This window comes from Pinus tabuliformis, chromosome 4_2 (assembly GCF_031772625.1).
Source record: "Pinus tabuliformis cultivar Carrire ecotype Pingquan chromosome 4_2, CPIR1, whole genome shotgun sequence".
NCBI classification, from domain to species: domain Eukaryota; kingdom Viridiplantae; phylum Streptophyta; class Pinopsida; order Pinales; family Pinaceae; genus Pinus; species Pinus tabuliformis.
This window is the reverse complement of record NC_142304.1, coordinates 73,589,844-73,616,475: the sequence shown is the minus strand read 5'-3', so window position 1 is coordinate 73,616,475 and position 26,632 is coordinate 73,589,844. Positions and strand designations below refer to the sequence as shown.

General features: G+C 36.8%; 1 protein-coding gene across 2 annotated transcripts in view; it reads left to right on the top strand.

Moving 5' to 3' along the window:
* LOC149168288 (uncharacterized) overlaps positions 1-26,632 on the top strand; it is a 304,781-nt gene that overhangs the window by 42,247 nt on the left and 235,902 nt on the right. For both annotated transcript variants that reach the window (XM_089428217.1, XM_089428216.1), the window contains exons 2-3: positions 15,518-15,606; positions 15,717-15,974. In XM_089428217.1, coding sequence (XP_089284343.1) covers positions 15,518-15,606; positions 15,717-15,974 — 347 coding nt within the window. The remainder of the gene's footprint in view (positions 1-15,517; positions 15,607-15,716; positions 15,975-26,632) is intronic.

The following is a 26,632-nucleotide window of genomic DNA, read 5'->3' as shown; positions in this document are numbered from 1 at the left end:
CAACAACTATGGTTCAGTAGTATGTCTTCAGGATTCAGTGTTACTGTTGAAGGAGAAGTTTGGTATCCTTGACAAACACAATGATCACAGTTCGGTGTCATTACATATGGTGCGAAATCTGAAGTAGAAGGAACCGAGAGAGAGTAAACGAGAAGATGGAAGAGCACTTGTGTCTTGGTCTTGGAGAGGCTACTAGGTCTTGGTCTTGGTCTTGGTATTCATTAATTGGAATCTCTCTAAGAAGAATTTGTGCAGGTTTCCCTCTCAAAGAGTGAGAGGTTTTGGCCCTGGCTGATAGCCTACATTCTATGTTTCTTGTCTATTTATGTTCATGCATTGGTATCTGTTTGATGAAGAAGAACACTAATAACTTAAGTAACTAGAAGATCCTAATCTAACAAAGTAAAAGTCACTCACAAGTAGTTACTAATTAAGAGAAATCACCTAACTCATGATGCCCTAGATTTCTCAACATGGTTTCAGAGCTAAGTTGACAGTTAAGGAAGGGCATCTAATCAAACAGACACTCAAATCGAGTTTCAAGAATGGCATCAAAGCAAGTCGAAGGATATCAAAGCGAAAGTTCAAATATCTACATTGAAGAATCAATCCCTAGATCAAAGAAGAAAGTTTACTTCAAAAGAAGCCTCGGGATAATCAATCAAATCAAGAAAACTATAAATCTACACCAGAAAAAGTGTTGGATCCTCTAGTCATCGTCAAAAGACCACAAAGACCCTCATCAAGTTGAAGAGATCTACAAAGCAAGGCAGCCCAAAATATAGACATCCTAAAGAAGCATTTCTAGGACTAAGTTCACATCATCTTGGAGAGAGTCGAAATCCTAGAAGCATTTATGATCTGCATTCATTCACCATCGAGAAGTCGAAGTATCTTGAAGGCTAGAAGGAATTGTCATAATCTTCAAAAGCTGTAAGGCAAGTTCCCTCTCATTGAAGCAAGGAACTCCTTATCATTAAAGAAGATCATCCGAGGAAGCATCAAGACATCCTCATCAACAAAGGAAGCTAGATCAAAAGGCGTTGTCATAATAAAAAGGGGCAATCTCCTTTTAGAAGGAATTTCATTTGGAAGAAGATCATCCAAAAGGGAATTGATACATCTTCGTCAACCACCATCAAAGGGATCAAGTTGAAGATTTCATCTTTACTTGTCAAGTAAGTATCTTTTATTCTATAATCTAATCTAGTAAAATGACTTATAATCTAATCTAGTAAAATGACTTCGTTTTGCAAGGAGATCTATAAGTTGATTGGGTCATCGAACTTCCTTGCATGGAAAAAGAGGATAGACATAGTCCTCGAAGAAAGTGAAGTCATTGTTCATATAAATGGAAAAGTCTCCAAACCATCCAAAGGCCAAGAATTATTTTAATACATGGAATGGGATCAAAGGGCTCAAGGGATTCTTATGAAATCAATCAAAGGTCCCTTCATTCCCTATATAGCAGGATTGGAGACATCAAAGAAATATATGACAAGCTGGGAGAACTATTCTCTGAAGGTGCGTTAAGAAAGGTCATATCACTTAGATATGATCTACACAAATTGAAGATATCAAAGGATGAAGGGATATCTTCATAAGATCTCAAATGCAAGATCTAGGAGAGATGATTTCGGATAAGGAAATGATCTCCCTTGTTCTAAATACACTAACTGATGAACAAGGTAACAAATGTATTGTAATAGCCCTAATGGAATAGATTTCCTCAATTCTACCAGGTTTTTAACAACTCTAATTTAAACAGACATTTATCAATATAATTCACTCATACAAACCTGTTTTTCATGTTTGAAGTCGATCCTCGGCTATTGTAGCTCCAAGATTGCTCCAGTTATCACAATGGCCAAAACCTCCCTGCCAAACTAGGCACAACCTCGGTACCCAACTTTAGAATACTTAAGAATTTTAGTACTCTGGCCACCGTGCCCAAAAGTATCAAGAACAATCAAAGCTCAATGATCCTCACTCTGTTTGTAACTTTCTGTTGGAAAAATTCCTCCTTTTGCACTTCCACCCTCCAAAGATCCCAAAAGATGCCTTCTAGTGGCATCCCCTTCTCCTTATATTTCTCTGAGCCATCGCCTTCCTCCCGTCTCCGTGTCTCTGTCTGTGTTACGTGGAATCTCTACATACCTTCGAATCTTATTTGATTTTCATGAGATTTTATCGAGTGAGTTCAACTTTTAAAAAGGTATGTTACATATGATTTAGTTTAGTTAAAGTTTATTTTATTAAAATACATTTTTTTATTAAATTAATTTATTTTATTTATAATTTTAATTAACTTATATTATGATTTTATTTATTTTAATTAAATATAACTTGTAAATTATAATTTTATTTTATTTTAATGAAATATTATCATATATATGTACATAAGGGTGGTATACGTATCAAATACCTAACATGATATACTCATTATATTCCGGTGAGATAGGAATTTATTTCAATAATCAGTTCATTACCCTAATTTAGACATTTCCCTGTACTAGCCAGTGTATATATATAGTGCGATACATGTGGGCCCATGCATACGTAGTTATCATATGGATGTCCCGTATGTATGCTAATATTCGTATTTTGTTGTAATTGTAGGTGGGCCATTACATGTCTATGAGGATAAGAAGGCTATCCCATTCAACAACTTGTGGTTTCTATGCAAGATAGAAGAAGATAGGTCGAGGGCAAAAAATATTCAGGCATTTGTCGAAAGGAAAGAAGAACATAGCTAAGAATCAATGCTATGAGCATCACATGAAAGATTGTCCTAAGCTTAAAAATGGAAATAACAAGGAACATAGAGAAGAAGTCCATTTCTCCGAAGAAGTGGAGGAAGCTGAAAGAAGGAAGTCCAAGGAAGAGGAAAAGCATTAGAAGTAAGAGCTCGTGACATCACCATAGGAAACATGAAGGATGTTTGATAGTCAACTTTGAAGGATATAGCTCTTGAGAACCTCATTGGAAACTTAAGGAAAGGAAGAAGCCATCTAGGACAAGGCTCATCATACATCAAAAGGTGACATCTGCTGGATAGGGATATACAAGATTCTCAAGATTCTCTGATGGAATCTTCATCGAAAGGTTCACTAATCTGGAAAGGAAGCAAGTGTTTCATCAAGAATTCCAAACTTGTGGAATTCATGGGATGATGGGATGATGACATAACAGAGAAGCAAGTCAATGGAATGAAGCTCCTTCGTTTAGAGAAAGCTGCTGCAAGAAGTCCGGATGACCCAAAGGAAAAATGAAGTATGTATGCTCACATGTGATATTATGAAAGTCATGTCATATGGTTGCTGGCAACATGGATCAATGTTCTATCTTGAGAAGCATGATCAAAGGATCTCCTCCCGCAAAGGATGCAGGAATGCATAGATCACATATTTAATAGATGAAATCAACATAATATGTCCTCATATGGAGTATGAGGTAACTAACTACAATTGAGGAACTCTAATTGGAAGTTCCTGGGAATGAAATATGTGAAGAAAGAAAGGAAGAGATCATGGAATAAGCAACAATGGTAAAGGCAGTCAACATCCAAAAGACCAAGAAGTTTTGACTATGATATCTCCTAGAAAGATATGAAGACTCTGATGGAAGTCTGGAAAAGATAGAGACCCTTGACAATACATATCTTTAGGAGATGTGTCAACATGTATGCTGGTTGCTTATGCCTACAGGAAGATGTCATGATGAAAGACCATCAGAAAGGTAATTTTGATTTAAGTGTTCATTTCTTATTTTCGAACAAATATCTGGATGGGTTTATGCAGGTCTGCCAAGCGAAGAACTATGGATGTCTTCAAAGAGGACCATATAAAAGGATGTAAGATCCTTCTGGAAAATATGGCATGAAGAAGGAAACATGACATGAAGCAAGGCCAGATGTAGATTGATGGATCACTTTCTGATGAAATGAATGATGACATGAATAACTCATGGATGAAATTGATGAATGGTCTGTGCCCTATGAATAAGTTCCAAAAGATGAAGACTCCTTGACAAAGAAATTCATGACATCGAAGGTAGGAGCTCTTCAAGCAACTGGTTGTCTTTTAATCTCCACCTGAGGAGTTGCTGTAGGTCCCTAATTAAGAGGGAGCCTGGAAACAAGTTTTTTACTTGGAAGAAACTTGGAAATTCCTAAGCCAAGAGGGAGATTAGGTACATTCCTTCTGTAGGAATGAGTACATTCCTTTATTGGAATAGATATGTCCTCCCTAATTGAGAGGGAGAGATAGACACACCATTCTTGTCTTCACTTGGGAAGACAGAATGGAACATTTGGTAATCATTTGGCATCCGATACTCTTGAGGATGAGATAGGGCATCCAAGATAAGAGTCGTGGAGGACCGATATTCTTTAAGGACTGGGGAGTCCAATATAAGAATAGTCCTGGTGGAACACACCCTGAGAATCCGGGTGGGGTATGTTCCAAGAGAGACAATGATTAGGGTGTCTATAAATCATTGGTCTCACCAGCATTGAGCTCAGATCTTGTGGAGAGATAGAGTTGCTAGTCAAGGCCTTGCTATGTAACAATGCTGGTTGATATGATACTAAACAAATGGGTTACCAATCTGATTCTTCTTATGAAAAATTATTTAGATTGAGAATGACCAAGTACCATTATGAATACTTCCCTAGTTAAGAGGGAGTGTTGAAAAGTGTAACTAGGTTTGGTCTTCATAATGACATTGTGATTTTTGCAAATGATGAAAAGAAGAAAATAAAATTATTATTATGCCTTGCTTCATGAGTTTCATGAGCAAGAGGTTTTATTTTAGATGGCTCCCATTGAGAGCCTTTAAGATTTGTTATAAAAGTCATATAGAGTCAATTTCATGTATGAAGAATGTATATGAGTCTTTAGGATTGTCAAATAGCCCTCCAACGACAAGCACAAGTCCTCTTCATGTCGGCTTCAAGATGAAGTAACAAACTCATGTCGGCTCACCTATTTGGAGACACACTAATTCAAGATCACAGGTCGACTTATTTATATGGATAGACAACTATATATACAAGGTTGGGGTCTTCAGATTTCCACAGAAGACAAGTTCAGATCACACTTTGATTTCGGGTGAAGAGTTCGGTGAAAAAGCTCGGAGAAGGTACAGGGTTGCAGAGGCATGTTTGGTGAAGGAGCTCGGACAAGGAAGGGACAGTAAGGCTCTGTTTACGGCTGATCACAGTCAACAAAAGTTTAGATATCTCTCTGTGTTCGGATGGATACATTACAGTGACAAGAAAAAAACAAGTTCGGATTACAGTGACAAGGGTTTCTTATATTCGGTGCCACACAAAAGTAAGCTCACAAGTGTGTGACAATATCTCATTCTTGTTACAAGGAAGAAGGTCTCAGTGGTATCTGAAAAGGGCAGCAACTATGGTTCAGTAGTATGTCTTCAGGATTCAGTGTTATTGCTGAAGGAAAAGTTTGGTATCCTTGACAAACATAGTGATCACAGTTCGGTGTCATCACATATGGTGCAAAATCTGAAGTAGAAGGAACCAAGAGAGAGTAAACGAGAAGATGGAAGAGGACTTGTGTCTTGATCTTGGAGAGGCTACTAGGTCAAGGGTCTTGGTCTTGGTATTTGTCAATTGGAATCTCTATAAGAAGAATTTGTTCGGGTTTTTCTCTCATAGAGTGAGAGGTTTTGGCCCTGACTGATAGCCTACATCCGGGTCTCTTGTCTATTTATGTTCATGCATTGGTAACTGTTTGATGAAGAAGAACGCCAATAAGTTAAGCAACTAGAAGATCCTAATCTAATGAAGTAAAGTCACTCACAAGTAGTTACTAATTAAGAGAAATCACCTAGTTCATGATGCCCTAGATTTCTTAACATGTTGCTGGAAGTGACTCTTTGGCCCTTTGGAAGACTTTCCCAACCTCTGGAAGCTTAATCGACTTACACTCTAGCTAAATCGAACTGCTTTGCTTCATCTATTGCGCAGTCCTTGCGCTGCTTCTTCGTGGATCACTTTTGTCCCTTGTTGTCTCTTAGGATTTGGGAAAATTCCTCCGGATCACTGTCCCTGCCCCTCATTGTCTCTGCTTCAATCTCTGACTTTCCGACAACTGTTGCTTCTCTCTGTAAATCGAACTGCTAAGAAAATCAAACTCCACAAGTATCTCAAGTGTGTTTTCCATCTACCCATCGACTTTTTCTTATAATCCTCTATTGGGGCACCAACGACTAAGATTAAAACATAATCGATGGCCCAAATTAATTCTCTGTCGATTCGTGTGAGTTTCTAAATGATTCTCACCTTATCTCAATTAATATTGATTAATTAACCATATTCCCTAAGTTTAGACATAGGAAATATTTACAAAAATCGGCTAAATATTTAATTGAGACACTTCTAGGTGGAATTTCCAGAAACGATTTCTGGGTTATGGAGAAATCATGCATTCTAGTCTCTGCACAAAGTTTCGAGATTAGAACACATCCGATGCTACAAAAGCTAACACTTCCTTGGACTTGTGATAAAATGGGTGCAACAAGACTTGGGAAATATTTAATTATTGATTAATTAACTTAATTGAGCCATCTCTATGTGTTTTCTTCTAAAACGTTTTTTGGGTTCTAGAGATATTGTGTTCCTTAACCTCTCTGACCAAAGCGAGACTAGAAAACCTATCCAATGCTACAAAAAATAACACTATATAAGGATTTGTTTTGTCCACTTGCATTGTGGGGAGTTGATTAATGGAAGAACTTGTAACCAAGCTAGTGCCAAGCGTTGGATTGAAGGTATTTTACTTTGTTTAGTTTTGGTTGGTTCATGTACAATTTATTATGGGTAGCAATTTGCAAATGTTTTAGGGTGCACCATTGGTAGATGTTTGTTTGTAGGTTTAGGTTCTCAAAGCTAAATCTAGGAGCATCTTCTTTTAGAGAAGAGGATTTAAATCCCTTTGCATCCATTGGGCAAAATCTTGCGGCTTATCTTGGAGAGAAGGGATTTAAGGCCATAAACATCCATTGTGAATACAATTTGTTGGGACTCAGAAATGTCATATTTTCATCCACCTTTTTCTTCACTATTCCTTACATTTCATCATCCCATTAACCTTTTATCATATCATTTTCATAAATACATTTGGGTTTCACCTTCTTATTTTCCATTTTATTCATTTTTGTATTACAAGTGAATTTGTGATTAAATATTAGAAAATATACATATCTCAAGAATATGTGAGTTTTGTGATGTGTAGGAAATATGTGAAGAATTAATATCTCCTCCACCATATTAAGGAGATAATTATGCAAGCCTATTCCTAAGGAGAAAATCATGGAGAATTTGGTTGGCATATCTTATCCTATTCCTAAGGAGAAAATCATGGAGGATTTGGTTGGCATATCTTATCCAATTCCTAAGGAGAAGATCATGGAGGATTTGGTTGGCATATCTTATCCAAGATATGTGAGAGATTTGTGGAGGATTCAAAGGGATCATATTTTGTAATAATGGGAAAGTAGTTAAAAATGCTTGAGAGATTTGTGGGATCATATTTTCTAATAATGGGAAAGTAGATTAGTGGATGATCATTATGAGTTTGTTACTCATCCCATTGTATAAATAGGAGTACAATCTCCTCCATTTGTAATCTGGAAGTTTTTGTAATCTTAGAATTTTGGAATAAAGGATCATACTTCAATTTTGCTTCTACATTTGAGTCTCCATTGAAGTAGTATGCTTGTGGAGTTATGGAGGGCCCCCATGGCCTCACTTGCATGCTTATTTGTTTATAATTTACTTTATGTTTTTGTTTGATTTCAGTTTTCAAGTTTTATTAAATGTTCTAATATTGGAAGGATCTTATTTGAAGGTGTTCTTGTAAGAGAACCGTAAGATCTCATACAATTATTAGATCTAGGTTTATTTCATTTCAGCTTTTAATTTCTTATTAGATGTTCTAATGTTGGAAGAGATCTTGTAGAATGAATCATAGATCTCAAACAATTGTTAGATCTAGGCTTGATTAGTTATTGAAAGAAATCTTAATGAATATGTCCCTGTAAGGGGACTTTAAGATCTTGGACAAATTAGGAATCTTTCTAGATCTATATATTTTAGATAAGCACTTCTAAGTTTACCTTCCCGGGTTGACATTAAATTAAACTCTAATTTGCATATGCATTTTAGACCACACATTTTGGCGTCGCTGCCGGGGAAGTGCAACTAGAAGGATTTAGTATTTATTTTATGCATTTGTGTTTCTAGACTAATTTGTGGAACTTCGTGACAGCAGGTTCGTAAAGGAGTTCAAAGTTTGGAGCATTTTTATTTTCGTACATAGTTATTTTAAATTCAGTTTTTATTTTAAACCCCCCATTTCTCACTAATCCATCTACGGATGAGGGCTTTGACAATGTTGAGCAGGTACTTCTTGGAGAGCAAGGACAATAACCTTGAGCCAACTCTAAGACAGGATTCTCACATACTTGCAAAACATAATGTAAAATTTTTAAATCTTGATGTGAGCATGTTCGAATTTTTAGTCCGTAGATGGCTTCACTGGAAGCATGCTTTTACTTAGAACAATTAAAATGAGATCTCATTAGAAGTCATTAGAAGTCGTTATCATTAGAAGTTTTTAGTTTTGTTTTCCAAAAATAAATCATCATGAATAAAAAGAACTGCTTCATCTTTTCATTTCTATGTCTTGTTTCTGTATCCCGGGTGAGCCAGGAGCCTGATTATCGGAAAGATTTGTCTTCTGAGAATCTAAATGCCCCCGCGACATTGCAGAAAGAGTGTAGATAATGCAAGGTTTTGTCGCAAATGTTAATTGTGTTTTTTTTTGTCGCAGATTTTAATAATGTTTTATCCATCCACGCTAACCTGCATAAATAAAAAAAAAATCAAGAGATTAGTATGCTCTCTTCCCGCGCTTCGTGCGATCTGGAAGATCAGAAAATCTATTGATTTATTTCAAATAAAAATACTCTTGCTGGAGAACTAATCTGCAATGCGACAATAAAGAATTTTGTGAGTGAGTGAAAAATCATCTTAATTTTTTTTTTAGATAGAACTTAGTCTTTTAAATTTTAGCTTTTTTAAAATAATAAAAAATAAAAAATTTCCACATAATAATATATATATATATATATATCATATATATATATATTATTAAAAAAAATAATAATAATAAAAAAATTGGATTTGACTTATCCTGGAGAGATTTGGCATTTGCATTATCTTCTCCTAATTTTTCTAGACAAAAAGCCAGATTTTTCATTGATTCTAGAGGATTTTGTGTGTTTTTTTAGGATATTGAAAAAAAAAATCCATTTTAGTGTTAGTTTATTTTTAGAAATTTTCTTGTTGATTTCTTTATTAAAAAAAAAAATTGATTTTTTTAATTTTGTTATTAACAAAAAAAAAATTGACTTTCATTCTTTTGTTTTAAAAAAAAATAAAAATAAAAAAAATAAATAAATCAATAAAAAAAATAATAAAAAAATAAAATTTCACAAAATTCATGCAGGTTTGAAAATAAAAAAATTTGAACACTTGGAAATAAATTTTGAGGATCGATTTATCAAACATTTGGAGGATTCTATAAATGATGATTATCTTGTTTCAATAGCTTCAAGTTGTGATAACATATTTCTGTTGAATGCTTTTATATCACATACTAATATGCAGACCACAATAGATCTTTCTAATGCCAATCTTTTTGCCGAGCATATTTCATTTGACCCAAACAGGGAGTATTACTTTTCATGGTTATTTTAAGAATGGATTGATTTTAGTATCATGATTAAGTCAATTTCAACACTTTGATTGTCCTTAATATGTTTTATTTGGTATGAAATTTTTGCGTAAGAATCATGAAGGAAATGGCCATTTCTTCTTGAACACACTTATGTTTTCTTTCTGCCAAGTTTTTTTTACAGGTTACAGGATAATCAAGTGATCATAAGGAGATTACATTGTGACAAAAATTGGTCATCCAAAGCCTCAATTCATGAAAAATTCTAAAGACAAATCCAACTCCACAACCACTACCTTGCACCTCCCTTTTTGAAGCAGATTTTGAATTCCACCAATTGTAAATCCATAAAGCATGACATTTCAATATCCATTTTTCACAGCAAGAGTTCATCTTCATACACCATGCATTTCCTTACATTCATTTTTGGACGCTCGAAATCATTCCCTTTCCATGATTACATTGCCTTGTTTTCCTCGCCATGCTGATCCACACTGCTTGTTTGTGAGTTCTTTCCATTTATAGTTCTACCAAATCTTTTTGTACAAACTCGCGTTGACTGATGTGGGATTCCTTAAGGCCCACATTTCAACAAGTCTTGCCCCATCCACATCAGCACCTTATCTGGGAAATAGACTAGAGTTCCTTTTGAGTACCTAGAGGCTTGCATGCCTTAATGGCAAGTTCTCTCGCTGACGATCATGGGAATACATCAATGTTCCTTGATCTTCAGATCTTGCAAGTGGCTCGATGTCGACACATCCATTCACACTTTGCAAGATGTACTCCGGTACCTTGGCACTCATTGACATCAATGGTGAGTTGCCTCGCATTGGTTAACGGCATGCATCAATGGCCGGTAATCCAATGATTTCTATTCATGCTCGACATCGACACATTCATTCGCATGTTTAGAATTGTACCATCAGGTTCGTAGTGGGTGAAGACTATACACTTTTTCACGACTCCCTCAATAGTTACAGCAACACGCATTCTGATCTATGAGAGTACCACAGTTCCACTTTCAGCATTTATCTTTTCCATGATTCAGCATCAACAGTTTAGATTCCTTCATTTCCCAGGATCCAGTTACAACAACATCAGTCACATTTTCCTGATCCAGCAGCAGCAGCAGTTACATTCCTATTGCATAATTCATCATTCTTGGGTAAGTAGAGGTATGTTGTTTTCTAATCTTTAATCATGCAATTCCTTATATGTTAACTTGAATATTTTGGAAAATTCCCTCACCATGCTACATTTCCTTTCATGAGCCATGTCAAGTTGCATGAGGACATGCAACCAATTCAGTTGAGGGGGGGAGAACTATATTCACTACATATTCACTTCCATGATTCCATTTCTTCACCACTATCACTCCATTTACCATTCACCAACATTTATTTTCCAATGATACTTTGTTTCACTTTGCTTCATACGCAATATTGGAATGCTTCATTAATATTACAAAAGGGCTTTCTTATGCACATTGATAGCTTATGATTTCCAATGAGTGTTTACATTATTATTGAAGAAAAGAGAACAGAAAACGAAATGAATGTTGTTAACACAACAACCAACATTCTTTGTATTCATGGTTGTCACACAAGAACCAACCATAAGAAAATGTAAGTTGTTACTCATGTCTTTCACATATCCTGGAAACATTCATTATTAAATAATAAAGACATCATCATGTAAAGCCAAAGTTGTTCAAGATGCCAAATGTTTTTAAAGAGACCCATGCATGGTTGCATGAGGACATGCAACAAGTTCAGTTGGGGAGGATGTTGGGACTCAGAAATGTCATATTTTCATCCACCTTTTTCTTCACTATTCCTTACATTTAATCATCCCATTAACCTTTTATCATATCATTTTCATAAATACATTTGGGTTTCACCTTCTTATTTTCCATCTTATTCATTTTTGTATTACAAGTGAATTTATGATTAAATATTAGAAAATATACATATCTCAAGAATATGTGAGTTTTGTGATGTGTAGGAAATATGTGAAGAATTAATATCTCCTCCACCATATTAAGGAGATAATTATGCAAGCCTATTCCTAAGGAGAAAATCATGGAGAATTTGGTTGGCATATCTTATCCTATTCCTAAGGAGAAAATCATGGAGGATTTGGTTGGCATATCTTATCCAAGATATGTGAGAGATTTGTGGAGGATTCAAAGGGATCATATTTTGTAATAATGGGAAAGTAGTTAAAAATGCTTGAGAGATTTGTGGGATCATATTTTCTAATAATGGGAAAGTAGATTAGTGGATGATCATTATGAGTTTGTTACTCATCCCATTGTATAAATAGGAGAACAATCTCCTCCATTTGTAATCTGGAAGTTTTTGTAATCTTAGAATTTTGGAATAAAGGATCATACTTCAATTTTGCTTCTACATTTGAGTCTCCATTGAAGTAGTGTGCTTGTGGAGTTATGGAGGGCCCCCATGGCCTCACTTGCATGCTTATTTGTTTATAATTTACTTTATGTTTTTGTTTGATTTCAGCTTTCAAGTTTTATTAAATGTTCTAATATTAGAAGGATCTTATTTGAAGGTGTTCTTGTAAGAGAACCGTAAGATCTCATACAATTGTTAGATCTAGGTTTATTTCATTTCAGCTTTTAATTTCTTATTAGATGTTCTAATGTTGGAAGAGATCTTGTAGAATGAATCATAGATCTCAAACAATTGTTAGATCTAGGCTTGATTAGTTATTGAAAGAGATCTTAATGAATATGTTCTTGTAAGGGGACTTTAAGATCTTGGACAAATTAGGAATCTTTCTAGATCTATATATTTTAGATAAGCACTTCTAAGTTTACCTTCCCGAGTTGACATTAAATTAAACTCTAATTTGCATATGCATTTTAGACCACACACAATTTCAATTGCTCCTATATTAGTTTGGTTGTGTAGCTCCCATAAGTGGCTCCTTTCCCTTCTATTCTCGTAATATTGCTTTTGCCAAGTTATTGATGTTATAGAGTACATCAATTTGGCTGCCTGTAGTGATTTGAAATGATCATAAACTAAAAAACTGATGTAGAATTGATTAACCATTAATGAATTGAATGATAACTGAAAGCACAAAAATCGAGGTAAACTGCTTGAGAAGAACACTTTACGGCAGCTAATTAATCATAAAAACGATGCATAACAGAAGTGCAACAGTAAAAACACAACGATACCAGACAACAAAATTGATGACGAAGTTCGTCTCTGATGGACTACGTCTCCGGGTCCGCTTTCAAGATGGGCGACCGTTTTTATTAGGAATGAGAAGAAGGTGTTGATTACACAGAGATTTGATCAGTCTGAATGTGCACGCAGGCACTTTTGATCACTGTCATCGGATAGCCCTCTGAACCAGCTTTCCAACGCTTCTTACGGTTTCCAAAACCGACCCTGGATGCTCCCGTAACTCTGAAAACAAAACTGCCTATGATCTCTAGAATCTGCATACAAAAAGTAAAAAACCACTCTCTTTTCTCAATGAAGACAAATCCGCCTTTTAAAGGTTTGCGGGTACATGATAACCTCTTTGGTTGGTTTGTAGATGCATCTGGTTGGATCTGGATAGGTGTAAAAGTTTGGTCTAATGGTTTAGTGCCACCTTATGGTTAATGCCATGGTCCTTAGATTAATTCCGAACAAACCATATAAAAAAAACCCATAAATAAACTTTGGTTTAGCGCTGACCGCTAACCGTTAGCTGATTGGGTGGAGTTGCTCCTGCCAGCGCATGTGAACAGAGGTTCTTGCTCCGGCGGTTCCGGTTTGTTTCACCGAACAGTTTGCTGACTCCGATGGTTTCGGCTTAACCTGCGAACCGTTCACATGTTCACGGTTATGATTTCTCCGCGCGGTTACCTCCAAACGCTAACCTCCGCCTAACCTCTCCTCTACCTGCTCACATTGCACAGTCCCAACATGGTTTATCTGGTGGTTAGCTCCAAGACTGCCAACACATACCTCGACAGTTTACGATACACGTTCACATGTCCTCTCGCCACGGTCTCCATACCCGCGCGGTTTAGGGACTGTGTATAACATTAATTTCTAATGTTTTTGTTTGTTAAAATTTATTACATGTGCCCGAGGGTTGATAAAAGCTTGGGTTTAGGGTTTTAAAACATAGTTTTAATGCGTTAGGTTTAGGACTATGTCATTAGAGTTTAGAGTTAGGTTTTAATACATAGCAATGTAATGTAGTTAGGGTTTAGGTTTAGATGTAGGATTAGGGTTTTTATAATACATCACCCATTTACAATCATTCGTCGCTAAGTGACATTAGCGACATTTGTCACCTAATGACGAACTTGTCGACAGTGTGACATAAAACCACACACATTGTCGATGCCAGTTACCTTTGCGACGACAACCCTGATGACGAACCTATGCCACGGACGACACCCATGTTGAACCCAAAAACTGTGAAGTCGTACGACAAAACACATGTCGTCGACCAATCCTTGTGGAATTGTCGATGAACACAAGTCAACAGCTAGGTACAAACCCTCTCAACTGAACGCCATGCAAAACCATAAACATTACTTGAACAACTTGATCCATAACCAACACTGTCGAAGCTGAACTGAAGTGATGACGACACTGAACACTGATGACGACACTTGAACACCTGTACAACTGAATCAACGGAATCCTCCTGGATCATATAGCCCCTAATCCTTTATTAGAACGTCCCTCTTAGATTGCATGTATGACCCCATAGCCCAAGCAATAAAACATTGGATTCTCTTTCATCCATCACCCCTGAATCCTCATCTTTTCCATTGTTACTTTGTTTTATGTTGCAAAGCTCCCTTTACTTCCACTCCCTACTACATGATGTGGGTCTAGTAACCCATAGGGAAGCCTCACTTGAATTAGGTCTGTCCTTTCTTTAAAGGGCAGAAGAGTGTTGGTGAGGTGATAGAGGCCAACCTTTTAGTTCCACAAATCATCATCTAGGTGTTTGGACTTTACATTTTGTGGTGACAGATTGTATGGTAATAGAAGCTACATTGCAAGTATGTTTTTCCTGATGAGGTCAGTTCAGTCCAATCTATTTGTCATTCTTGGCAGGAAGAGGCATGTATGCAATTGTCTGCCAAAGGTTACCTTTTGATCAAGGAGGCCCAAGGGTTAGATGCCCCAGCTAACTATGCCTTTATTTCTGTTTTAGTAGCGCTGAGGAAGAGGATATAAGTTTCCACTGTATATCTGCCTCTACTTTTACTTTCAGATTTTTAAATATTTTCTTGTTAATATAAGACACATATTTTAAAAAAGATGAACTTTGCCATAATTAGTTTCTTACCATCTAATTGATGTGGATTTTAAAGTTCTAAATGAAGCAAGGGATAGATGTTGATTTAATTGGAAGTTTAGCAATTTGTTCATGCTGTTTAGATTTCCTAAAAAATTAACTCTTTTTCCTTTTTGCCTTTGTTGTTATCATGCATGTATTGCAAGGATAGTGAATGTTTGTATGTTTCTGAAGTTGTGAGCTTTCTTGAACTGGTTTATTAGAACTGAAAACTGTGTTTTGTATATGATGGCAATTCACAACTTTGATTACAACCTAATTGCATGCATGGTTTGGACGTTATTTTTTTAGCTTCAGAATGCCTTTTCATTATGGCCTGAAGTCTAAATGTATGCATTTATAATTGAAGAAATTTTCCAGGCTTAGTTACTTATGTGATGCAATGTGAATTGGGGTGTTCGAAGGGAAGAACTCTATATCCTACAGTGGATGTGTTGGGTGCTGCTGGACATAGCCTTAGATGGACTGAGCCTTGCATGATATCCATTCAAAGGTCTGCTGAAAACAAATCCCAGTTAAAGAGATTTTGGGAGCTTTGCAGATATTTGTTTTGTGATAATGATGATACAATATGAATCCAATTTTCCTTACACTGTTTTGCAGGAAAAATGTGCAATTGATACAAGTGTGGAAAGCAGAATTGGAAGAATCAAATACGGAAAAAGAACTGGAAGGACCAAATATTAGAAAAGCGAATTTATTTGCAAAGCGAAGTGAAAGAATCAGCCTTCCTATATACAAAGACTCCATTGGGATGCCTCAACCAATCAGCAATTTTTTCAGTCATCCATCAGGAACAACATCAATGCTGAACACAAGCGCACTACAAGACTTTGAATGCTTGGGCCCCAACACATATAGGTTTGCCAGCCATTCAATTCATTTTTCATTAGACTCTTCAAGCTACCCTTGCTTAAATATTATTCTAATTGAAAATCTCTACAACAAATTGGGAAAACTCATGAGGTCAAGACTCAAAACATCCAATAAATGAACTGATTAAAGCTAAGGTTGACCTGAGGAGGAATGATCATGGATGCCAGGGTTAGCATCATCACTGAGCATCTTTGATGATCACAATGGAGCCCATAGCTTGTAGCTGGAACAATTCCATCTTCACCCTTGAATCCTTGTTATTTCTGAATTAAGTGTTAAGGTTCTTTATCACTTTGTTTCTGTGGCTGTATGCAAGGCTCTCATAGAGATGGTTTCAATTGGTGGTGGAAAAGTATTGCCTCGAATTTATGCATGATGCTTGATACTTCCACAAGTGAAGATGTGTGTAAAGATGGATGTGATGATTCTGACAGATTCTAAGGAATAACGCAAGACTTGTCATCCAAAGCCAACCGCCTATCTGAGAAATAATACCAAACATCTCTGGACAAGTTAATGGGAGAAGGTAAAGAGGGATCCCCCTAAATCTCTCTATTCATAGTGAAATCTCTCTTGGATATCATAATAAATAACACACCAGAAAAATGAAATGTTGCTTATCCTTGACCTGCCATCGAGACCATAGTTTGCAAGTCATGCCTTCCCAAGGGATATGATGATTTCTCGACTCGAAACTAGTGAGAACACACCCTTTGTTACTCAAGAGGGATCATAAGACCATGTGACCGATGCTGCTACGGGTAGTCTGGGAAACAATAATGCAATCACTAAGCTGTGATGTAATATTTCTAATGGAAATATACAATGATAAACAAAGCAAACATAGCCAAAAATGTTGAAATTTCTAAGTATTACCCGTTAGAAATTTTATCTGTATTCTCTGGTTTATTTTGCCTACTTGTTAATTACGAACAAGTTATTTAACCATATAAATACTGAAATAAACACAATGCAGTCTCAACCATCTACAAATCAACAACTAAAAGAAATAGACAAACACACAAGTGACATTGTTCTTTTTGGACAACATGTCCCCAGAAAAACCCAACTTGGGAAAACCGGTGCAACAATTTTGAGGGTTATTTTATTATGCAGTCTTTCTGAGTACCACTGGGTGCCAAACTGGCTCACCCGACAGAGAAAATAATTGGTAGTAATACCTCTCTATTCAGAAGTAGATATTCGGAAAGTTTTCCCCACGAAACCCTTTCCAGCACACTCTGAAGCTCAGCGTCAGCTTGAAACCCTCTACGTCAGCCCTTTGAAGCTATTCATAGCCTCTCTGACCCTTTGCATCACTCTTGTAGCCTTTGCGTGGTTTATGAGGGTCTAAGATAAAGGGGTTTTCCCCCCTTAAGATGTAAATTGTAAAAGTCATGATGTAATGTGTCTTGAGGGTTAGAAAATGTTTTAATCCCCTCATGAGTCCTAAGTCCTAGGTCCTAGGTGATGTTTCCAAAGGCTTAGTTCGATGATCCATTTAAGAAAATAAATAAAATAATAAAATAAATAAAAAATTAAAAAATGAAAAAATGAAATAAAAAAAAAAATTATAAAATAAAGCAAAAACCCTAAATAATAAAATAATAATATTTTAAGTGAATGCATGCAAAATATCATTTTTTAATAAATCGACGGATGAGATTAAGAGATGTCTTGATCCTCATCGACGGTCGAGATCATTTCGACATGGATCACTCGAACTAGCCGTTGGGATCATTTCCTTTAAATAGGGGGCTAGGAGTCATTTCAAACAATTGGATCTATGAGTCTTGTACTGAAGAAGCTCTCTTGTAAACTGTTTCTGGTTAATAAAAGAAGACTTTGGGGTCCAAATCTAGCTGGTGTTACTCTCTGGAAATGCTGTGAGATTGTTAAATTTTCTGCGTATTTTATTTTTCAGCCATTAATAATAGTTTATTGTAGAGTATTGTGAGCACAGGTATCTTGTTCACTTGCTAGGGTTTGAGTGCTGTTAGGGTTTCTGAAGTAATGGCAGGTATCTCCATTACTTTTTGAGATCTAGCAGCATTTTTGCCCTCTTTACTGATGGTTGAAGTGAGCTGTGCAGGAAAACTCTTACTGAAGAAGATTGTCGGGCGTTAGGGGAAGTTCTCGGCTGAACCAGCCAACTCTTGCAAGCATTTTTTTTGCTGAGCCCAGTTGGCTTTGATCCTGGGTCTATCATTCAGTTTATTTTTCTAATTTGCATGAGAGATTTTCTGAAGTTCTTCATAGTGAAAACCTGAAATTTTTATTCTATAAAATATTTCTGTGCTTACTGCTGAATCTGGCTATTAAAGGGGCCAAAATCTGTAAATTAATCAAGCTGATCTAGGGTTTCAAATTTTTGCTTTATACAGTTTTCATTAGGGTTTTGTTTACTTGTACAGGGTTTTCAGAAAAATCTGTCATAGCGTAGCTGCAAATCAGAATTCCTCAGCGTGAATAAATTCCAGATTGATGGTGCGTTCGGAGTCAGAGAATCAAACCGACTTCAAGAAAGCCGACAGGCTGGTCAAGCGATTCGGTGAGATTGAAACAAAACGGTGAAAGGCCATATTACTGTCATGATCAAACCGCAAGTTATCGCCTTATTCTCCGTCGGCTCAGGCAAAGTTCACGCTGGTCATCACGTCAGACTTGTCTCAGGTGTTAAGCGTTTAAATCCATCGTTGTGGGCAGGTAATTTTGATGCGTGGATCATTCAAATGCTCAGACGGGAACACAAAGAATAAATATACGTGGGAGACAACGCGTTTTTTGGGATGGAGGACGAGATTACTGCAAATCATCTCTCAGAAACGTGGAAGGAACCATATGTCTTACGCACAGTAAATCTGTAGATTGTGTTTCAAACGCATTCAGCACAGGCAACACCGTCAAGCTCCGGGTTAACCAGACGAGATACCTGCAAGCAGTTCTATACACGCCATATTCGACTGCGATCAAGGCAAGGTAATTTTTTGAATCGATTTCCATTCGCCCGTTGACTGTGCATTTGTGCACCAAGGCTGTCCATGCATCTGGTCATCGTATGCATCTAACGTCTACCCTCGATCACGCGATTGCAAAACCCTGCTGCGCCATCACCTGTGAAATTTCTCTCGGCCCGTGAGGTAGCACGCTTTCCTTTTAGAGTTTACGCGTAGGTATTTTCTCACTGTTTTGGTTTTACGCATTAGTTAGGGTATAATTCTCCTTTTTAGATTCAATCGTTTTCAAATTTTATGTGCCTTCATTTATTTTATCAGAAAACAAAAAATCGTAATATGTTTTGTAAGATTTTAAATTTAGGCTTAGTTTTATTATTAGGTTTTGACATTATGTTTTAAATAGATTTTGATGTTTTAGATTTAGCATAGTTTTAGTTAGATTTCAATTTTGTTTTGTTTTAATTAGTTTTGTTTCATAAATTTTTGATTTTGTTTTATAAGATATATATATATATATATAAGTTTAAAAAAAAAAAAAAAAAAAAAAAATAAATAAATAAATTTTGGGGAAATATTTTTGTCAATTTCAGTCTTGGCTCGGGAAATACCTATGTTTCATCTTTTATGCTGAGGTTGAAAATTTTAACGTGGGAATTAGTGTTTAATTTGATTCAATTTTCATCTGATGATTAATTGCATGAATGTGGCCTCTTGTTGTTATTTTACATGGTTGTTCAAAGCACTTTATCTTTCGAAATCTTAATTTGCTGGAGTATCACTAAGTCATTAAGCATTTTTCTCATTTGATAAAAGTTAATGATAAATGATTGCTCCTAATGAGATCATATTTCTGCAGCATCTGGTAATTAATCGTTTAAACATTAACTCCACAAGGCACTGGTCTTTTAACTTCTAAATCCTTTTAGTGCTTATCATATCGTGTCTCCCAACCAACTGGTCGACAGTTGGTCTTCGTCATATCATAGGGTCTACCCCCCTTAGCCGTGGGAGACAGGCTTAAACGGAGGGATCGGGGATCAGAGTGACAGCCCTCGGTCTGAGCGTTGTCGTGACAATCTGCGCGACAACATTTTTTGGCGCCGTTGCCGGGGACATTTTATTCTCGGCGTTTCAACGACAATTATCCTTCTCATTTCTTATCTTTTCATCTGGCCCGACAACGCCAACATTTTTTGGCGCCGTTGCCGGGGACGGAGTTTTTCTGTTCCTGGAGTTTCATCGACATTCATCTTCTCATCTTTCTCATCTCTCATTTGTGCTAGCAGATTCGACCTTTGGGGTTATCATTTGGATCTTTCATTGCCTTATTTTTCGTCATATCATCAACATCTCTTCGTTGTGTTTCTTGTTTGGGTGGCGACTCCATTTTCTCATTTTTCCAGACAAGAAGCCTTCCTCATATCTGCTTGTGATTCCTTTTTGGATCTTAGAATCAGATTCATTGTTCAAGTGGCGACTCCACTGTTTTCATCTATTGATTTTCTTGAGCAGATATCTAGCTCTATCATCCTTTTAATCCCTTATCATTCATCATGGATTATTCATTTAAGCCATGTCGTTTTACTGAGCGTCTCCATGATTTTCCGGAAGAGGACATTTCTAAATTACCTATTTTCTCGGGTGGTGATTCAATCGCTGTTAGAAGGCATCTAGGCTTGTTTACTCGCATAATGATCATATATTGTAGACCCCCTCAGTTTAATCATGAAGATATCAAAATGCGTCTATTTGTCCTTTCTTTAGAAGATGATGCTTTGAATTGGTTTAACAATTTTCCTAAGGATTCTTTCACTTCTTTACAAGACATTGTCAATGCTTTTAAAGATAGATATGGTTATCCAAACAGCTTGCCTTCTGCTTCTAAAACTGTGCAAAAGAAAGAAAGTAATCTTATAAAAGATCCAGCTTTTGAATAAAGTTTTCAAGATCAGAATGTGTCATCCACCGGAACTATCGCAGACCAAGTCCATGATAGTGGAAAAGCAGGGACAAATGACAACGAAAAGGAAGAGCAAAAGCAAATTATACAAGAACTAATGATGCTGGTAAAAAATATGGAGGCTAATCAAACTAATTATGTCAATGATGTGAGAACTTTGTGCACCCACCTGGAAAAACGTAATAGGGAGATGGAGATCACGGAAAAGCAGCATGCTAAAGAAATTGAGGCCATGAAGACTAAATATGACACAGAAATTAGTTTCATGCGAAGCAAAATGTCAAGCTTAGAAGAAAATATGATGACCATGAAAGCTAATAATGATAGGGAAATTAATTCTATGCAAAACAAGTTATTAACTATGGATAAAGAAATGACTATCATGACGTTCGATCATAATAATCAGTTGGCCACCGTGAAAGCAAATCATAAAGAAGAAATAAACTCCATGCAACATTGCTTGATGAACATAAAGAAAAAGAACGATAAAGTAATAAAAGATATGGAAGAACACCATGCCAGGCAAATCAGTGATATAAAGGTTGAACACTCTAGTCAGATGGATGCCATTAAAATACAGGTTCAAAAGTTTCAACAATGGTCAAAGGATAAGAGAAACCAGGGGACATCAACAGAGCAGGAGCCTTCTCATTTGTTGCAACGAGTTCCATCTTATTATGAGGAGGTCATTGATTCGATTGAAAGGTGGTTAATTGAAGGTGATCCAGATAGACTTAAAAATCAGATGCAGGATAAAGAAAGACATATCACGCATATCTTACATACTTCATCCGATAGTTTTGAAACAGAAAGTTCCATATCATCAGTAATATAGCCTGCCACAAAGAAAAAGCGCAAGAGAAAGAGAATGAGAAGAAGGTTTGATGCATCAGACGACCGTGAGCAGCTTGATTTTCGGATAGGAAAAAGTCCTACTATATGCAGAATTGGACATGGCACATCCGACAAGCAGCCCACAGATTTGCCTGAAAGCAGGCAAATGCTCAGTATACACTATATTGAACATATCTGATGCCATGGGGCATCCTTTGTATTGTATTTCTAACCCTACTTGTCATTTCAGCATTTTCATTTCGATTTTAGGATTAGATTTGCTTTTCTAGATTAGTTAATAAATGAAGAGCTTATATCTTTCCTGCGCTTAAAGTTATATGATGATTTTTGGACGGACGCTACTTATATTTTGTTGTGTGTTGCATGGATGCAGATTCTGGATTCTCACATTCCTACAGAGCAGCAACGTGTCCCCAAGTAGAGCCAAATGTTGACCACTACCGGTCAACTACCCATGCAGTACACCCCCTTTTCTTTGCAAAAAGGGGCAGCACTTGATCGACATGTCCATGCCATCCTGCAGTCATCAGCAGCTTGATCAATTTAATTGTAAACCCAGTCTGCATGTATGAATTGTAAATAATCTTAGCAGATATGAGTCGTTTATGTAAAATTGCCTAGGTGGACCTAACTTTCTAATGATAATCTACGTCCCGGAAGGTTTTTCGTCTCACCGATCTATGATCGGCAGAGTTTTCCTTCAGCCTGACCCCAAAGCCGGGATGCATTTTGTTATTAGAACTTTAGGAAAATCCTAGTGTGTTAATCTGCTAGATTATAGTTGTGTCGCAGAACTGGGTGGTTTATGAGGGTCTATGATAAAGGGGTTTTCCCCCCTTAAGATGTAAATTGTAAAAGTCATGATGTAATGTGTCTTGAGGGTTAGAAAATGTTTTAATCCCCTCATGAGTCCTAAGTCCTAGGTCCTAAGTGATGTTTCCAAAGGCTTAGTTCGATGATCCATTTAAGAAAATAAATAAAATAATAAAATAAATACAAAATTAAAAAATTAAAAAATGAAATAAATAAAAAAATAAAAAAATAAATTATAAAATAAAGCAAAAACCCTAAATAATAAAATAATAATATTTTAAGTGAATGAATGCAAAATATCATTTTTTAATAAATCGACGGATGAGATTAAGAGATGTCTTGATCCTCATCGACGGTCGAGATCATTTCGACATGGATCGCTCGAACTAGCTGTTGGGATCATTTCTTTTAAATAGGGTGCTAGGGGTCATTTCAGACAATTGGATTTGTGAGTCTTGTACTGAAGAACCTCTCTTGTAAACTGTTTCTGGTTAATAAAAGAAGACTTTGGGGTCCAAATCTAGCTGGTGTTACTCTTTGGAAATGCTGTGAGATTGTTAAATTTTCTGCGTATTTTATTTTTCAGCCATTAATAATAACTTATTGTATAGTATTGTGAGCACAGGTATCTTGTTCACTTGCTAGGGTTTGAGTGCTGTTAGGGTTTCTGAAGTAATGGCAGGTATCTCCATTACTTTTTGAGATCTAGCAGCATTTTTTCCCTCTTTACTGATGGTTGAAGTGAGCTGTGCAGGAAAACTCTTACTGAAGAAGATTGCCGGGCATTAGGGGAAGTTCTCGGCTGAACCAGCCAACTCCTGCAAGCATTTTTTTTGCTGAGCCCAGTTGGATTTGATCCTGGGTCTATCATTCAGTTTATTTTTCTAATTTGCATGAGAGATTTTCTGAAGTTCTTCACAGTGAAAACCTAAAATTTTTATTCTATAAAATATTTCTGTGCTTACTGCTGAATCTGGCTATTAAAGGGGCCAAAATCTGTAAATTAATCAAGCTGATCTAGGGTTTCAAATTTTTGCTTTATACAGTTTTCATTAGGGTTTTGTTTTCTTGTACAGGGTTTTCAGAAAAATCTGTCAGAGCGTAGCTGCAAATCAGAATTCCTCAGCGTGAATAAATTCCAGATTGATGGTGCATTCGGAGTCAGAGAATCAAACCGACTTCAAGAAAGCCGACAGGCTGGTCAAGCGATTCGGTGAGAATGAAACAAAACGAAAGGCCATATTACTGTCATGATCAAACCGCAAGTTATCGCCTTATTCTCCGTCGGCTCAGGCAAAGTTCACGCTGGTCATCATGTCAGACTTGTCTCAGGTGTTAAGCGTTTAAATCCATCGTTGTGGGCAGGTAATTTTGATGCGTGGATCATTCAAATGCTCAGACGGGAACACAGAGAATAAATATACGTGGGAGACAACGCGTTTTTTGGGATGGAGGACGAGATTACTGCAATCATCTCTTAGAAACGTGGAAGGAACCATATGTCTTACGCACACTAAATCTGTAGATTGTGTTTCAAACGCATTCAGCACAGGCAACACCGTCAAGCTCCGGGTTAACCAGACGAGATACCTGCAAGTAGTTCTATACACGCCATATTCGACTGCGATCAAGGCAAGGTAATTTTTTGAATCGATTTCCATTCGCCCATTGACTGTGCATTTGTGCACCAAGGCTGTCCATGCATCTGGTCATCGTATGCATCTAACGTCTACCCTCGATCACGCGATTGCAAAACCCTGCTGTGCCATCACCTGTGAAATTTCTCTCCGCCCGTGAGGTAGCACGCTTTCCTTTTAGAGTTTACGCCTAGGTATTTTCTCACTGTTTTGGTTTTACGCATTAGTTAGGGTATAATTCTCCTTTTTAGATTCAATCGTTTTCAAATTTTATGTGCCTTCATTTATTTTATCAGAAAACAAAAAATCGTAGTATGTTTTGTAAGATTTTAAATTTAGGCTTAGTTTTATTATTAGGTTTTGACATTACGTTTTAAATAGATTTTGATGTTTTAGATTTAGCATAGTTTTAGTTAGATTTCAATTTTGTTTTGTTTTAATTAGTTTGTTTCATAAATTTTTGATTTTGTTTTATAAGATATATATATAAGTTAAAAAAAAAAATAAAAAAAAAAAAAAAAAATTTTTTGGGAAATTTTTTTATCAGTTTCAGTCTTGGCTCGGGAAATACCTATGTTTCATCTTTTATGCTGAGGTGGAAAATTTTAACATGGGAATTAGTGTTTAATTTGATTCAATTTTCATCTGATGATTAATTGCATGAATGTGGCCTCTTGTTGTTATTTTACATGGTTGTTCAAAGCACTTTGTCTTTCGAAATCTTAATTTGCTGGAGTATCACTAAGTCATTAAGCATTTTTCTCATTTGATAAAAGTTAATGATAAATGATTGCTCCTAATGAGATCATATTTCTACAGCATCTGGTAATTAATCGTTTAAACATTAACTCCACAAGGCACTGGTCTTTTAACTTCTAAATCCTTTTAGTGCTTATCATATTGTGTCTCCCAACCAACTGGTCGACAGTTGGTCTTTGTCATATCATAGGGTCTACCCCCCTTAGCCGTGGGAGACAGGCTTAAACGGAGGGATCGGGGATTAGAGTGACAGCCCCTGGTCTGAGCATTGTCGTGACAATCTGCGCGACAACAGGAACCAATGGAAACCCTTTCTGGGTATTTTTGGGTTTTGGGCAAGGATTACAGTTCCAAATTCCTAGAATTTTCTGGGTACTCTAGTGTGGGAAAATCAGGGGGAAGGGGGGAGGAGTCAGGTAACAGTATAGTTTTGGAGCAACAATGCAATTTTCTGGACGAGCTGGTTATTGCAGCTGTTGGGCTTTCTTGTACTCATCACCTGGTGCTTGTAAATTTCCTTATGCAAGCCTAGGTGCAGTTTCTCCAACTCATTGTACCACAACAGATATTAAAAATAAAAATTAGCCATTTGGGGATTTGCAGAAATTTCCGGTTCATGTGTATTTGTTTCTGAAATTTTGTGTGTTGCTATCTTTGCATGTTTTTGTTATCATTGTAAAATTTCCATTAGGAACATTACATTCTAGCCTCCCCACAAAGTTTCATGGCTAGAACACATTTGGTGCTACAAAAAATAACACTCCCTCTTAGAGAGGAAAGTGTTATAGTGCTGCTGCCCTCTGTAGCAATACCATGTCACTGCATCATCTCCTGTCACGTTGCTGATGTTTGGCTGCTGATGCCCACCAACTCTTAAACTCTGATATGTGTTGCATATGTGTGCTGCTGTTGACCCTGCTGAACTTCTGTCAAGTATTGCATTTGCACTGCAACTCCCTCTCAACTGCTGCAGCTGAGAATCTATTGAAACAGATTATCCACCATACCCATCTGTTCTCTGAACCAGATGAACTTAGCTCTCCTTAGAGCTTTTGTTAGTATGTCTACTACTTGATCGCCTGTGGGGACATACTGCAGTTGGACTGCCCCACGTTGAACACAATCTATGATGAAATGACATCTGATATCAATGTGCTTCGACCTATCATGAAATACTGGATTCTCAAAGAGTTTTATGCAACTCTGATTATCATAGTAAACACTGGTCGCTCCCATTTTCTTCCTGAACAAATTCATCAGCAATTTCCTAAGCCATATGGCTTTGCACGTAGTCGTGCTGCCCGCGATATATTCTACTTTTGCTGAGCTCAGTACTACTGACTTTTGCTTCCTGCCGCACCAAGAGATCATCCCTGATCCAATGTTGAAGCAGTACCCGAAAGTACTTTCCCTGTCTATTGAACTACCTACCCAATCTGCATCTATGAATCCGCTCAATCTGATGTCATCTCCTTGAGTATATTTCAACCTGATCCCGACTGTTTCACGCACATACTTGATAATGTGCCTAGCCGCTGTCCATTGTACCCTCTTCGATTCCACCATGAATTGGCTAACACTATTGACAACGAAGCAAATGTCTGGCCTACTGTTGACTAGATACATAAGTGACCCAACTAGCTGTCTGTACAAGGTGGGGTC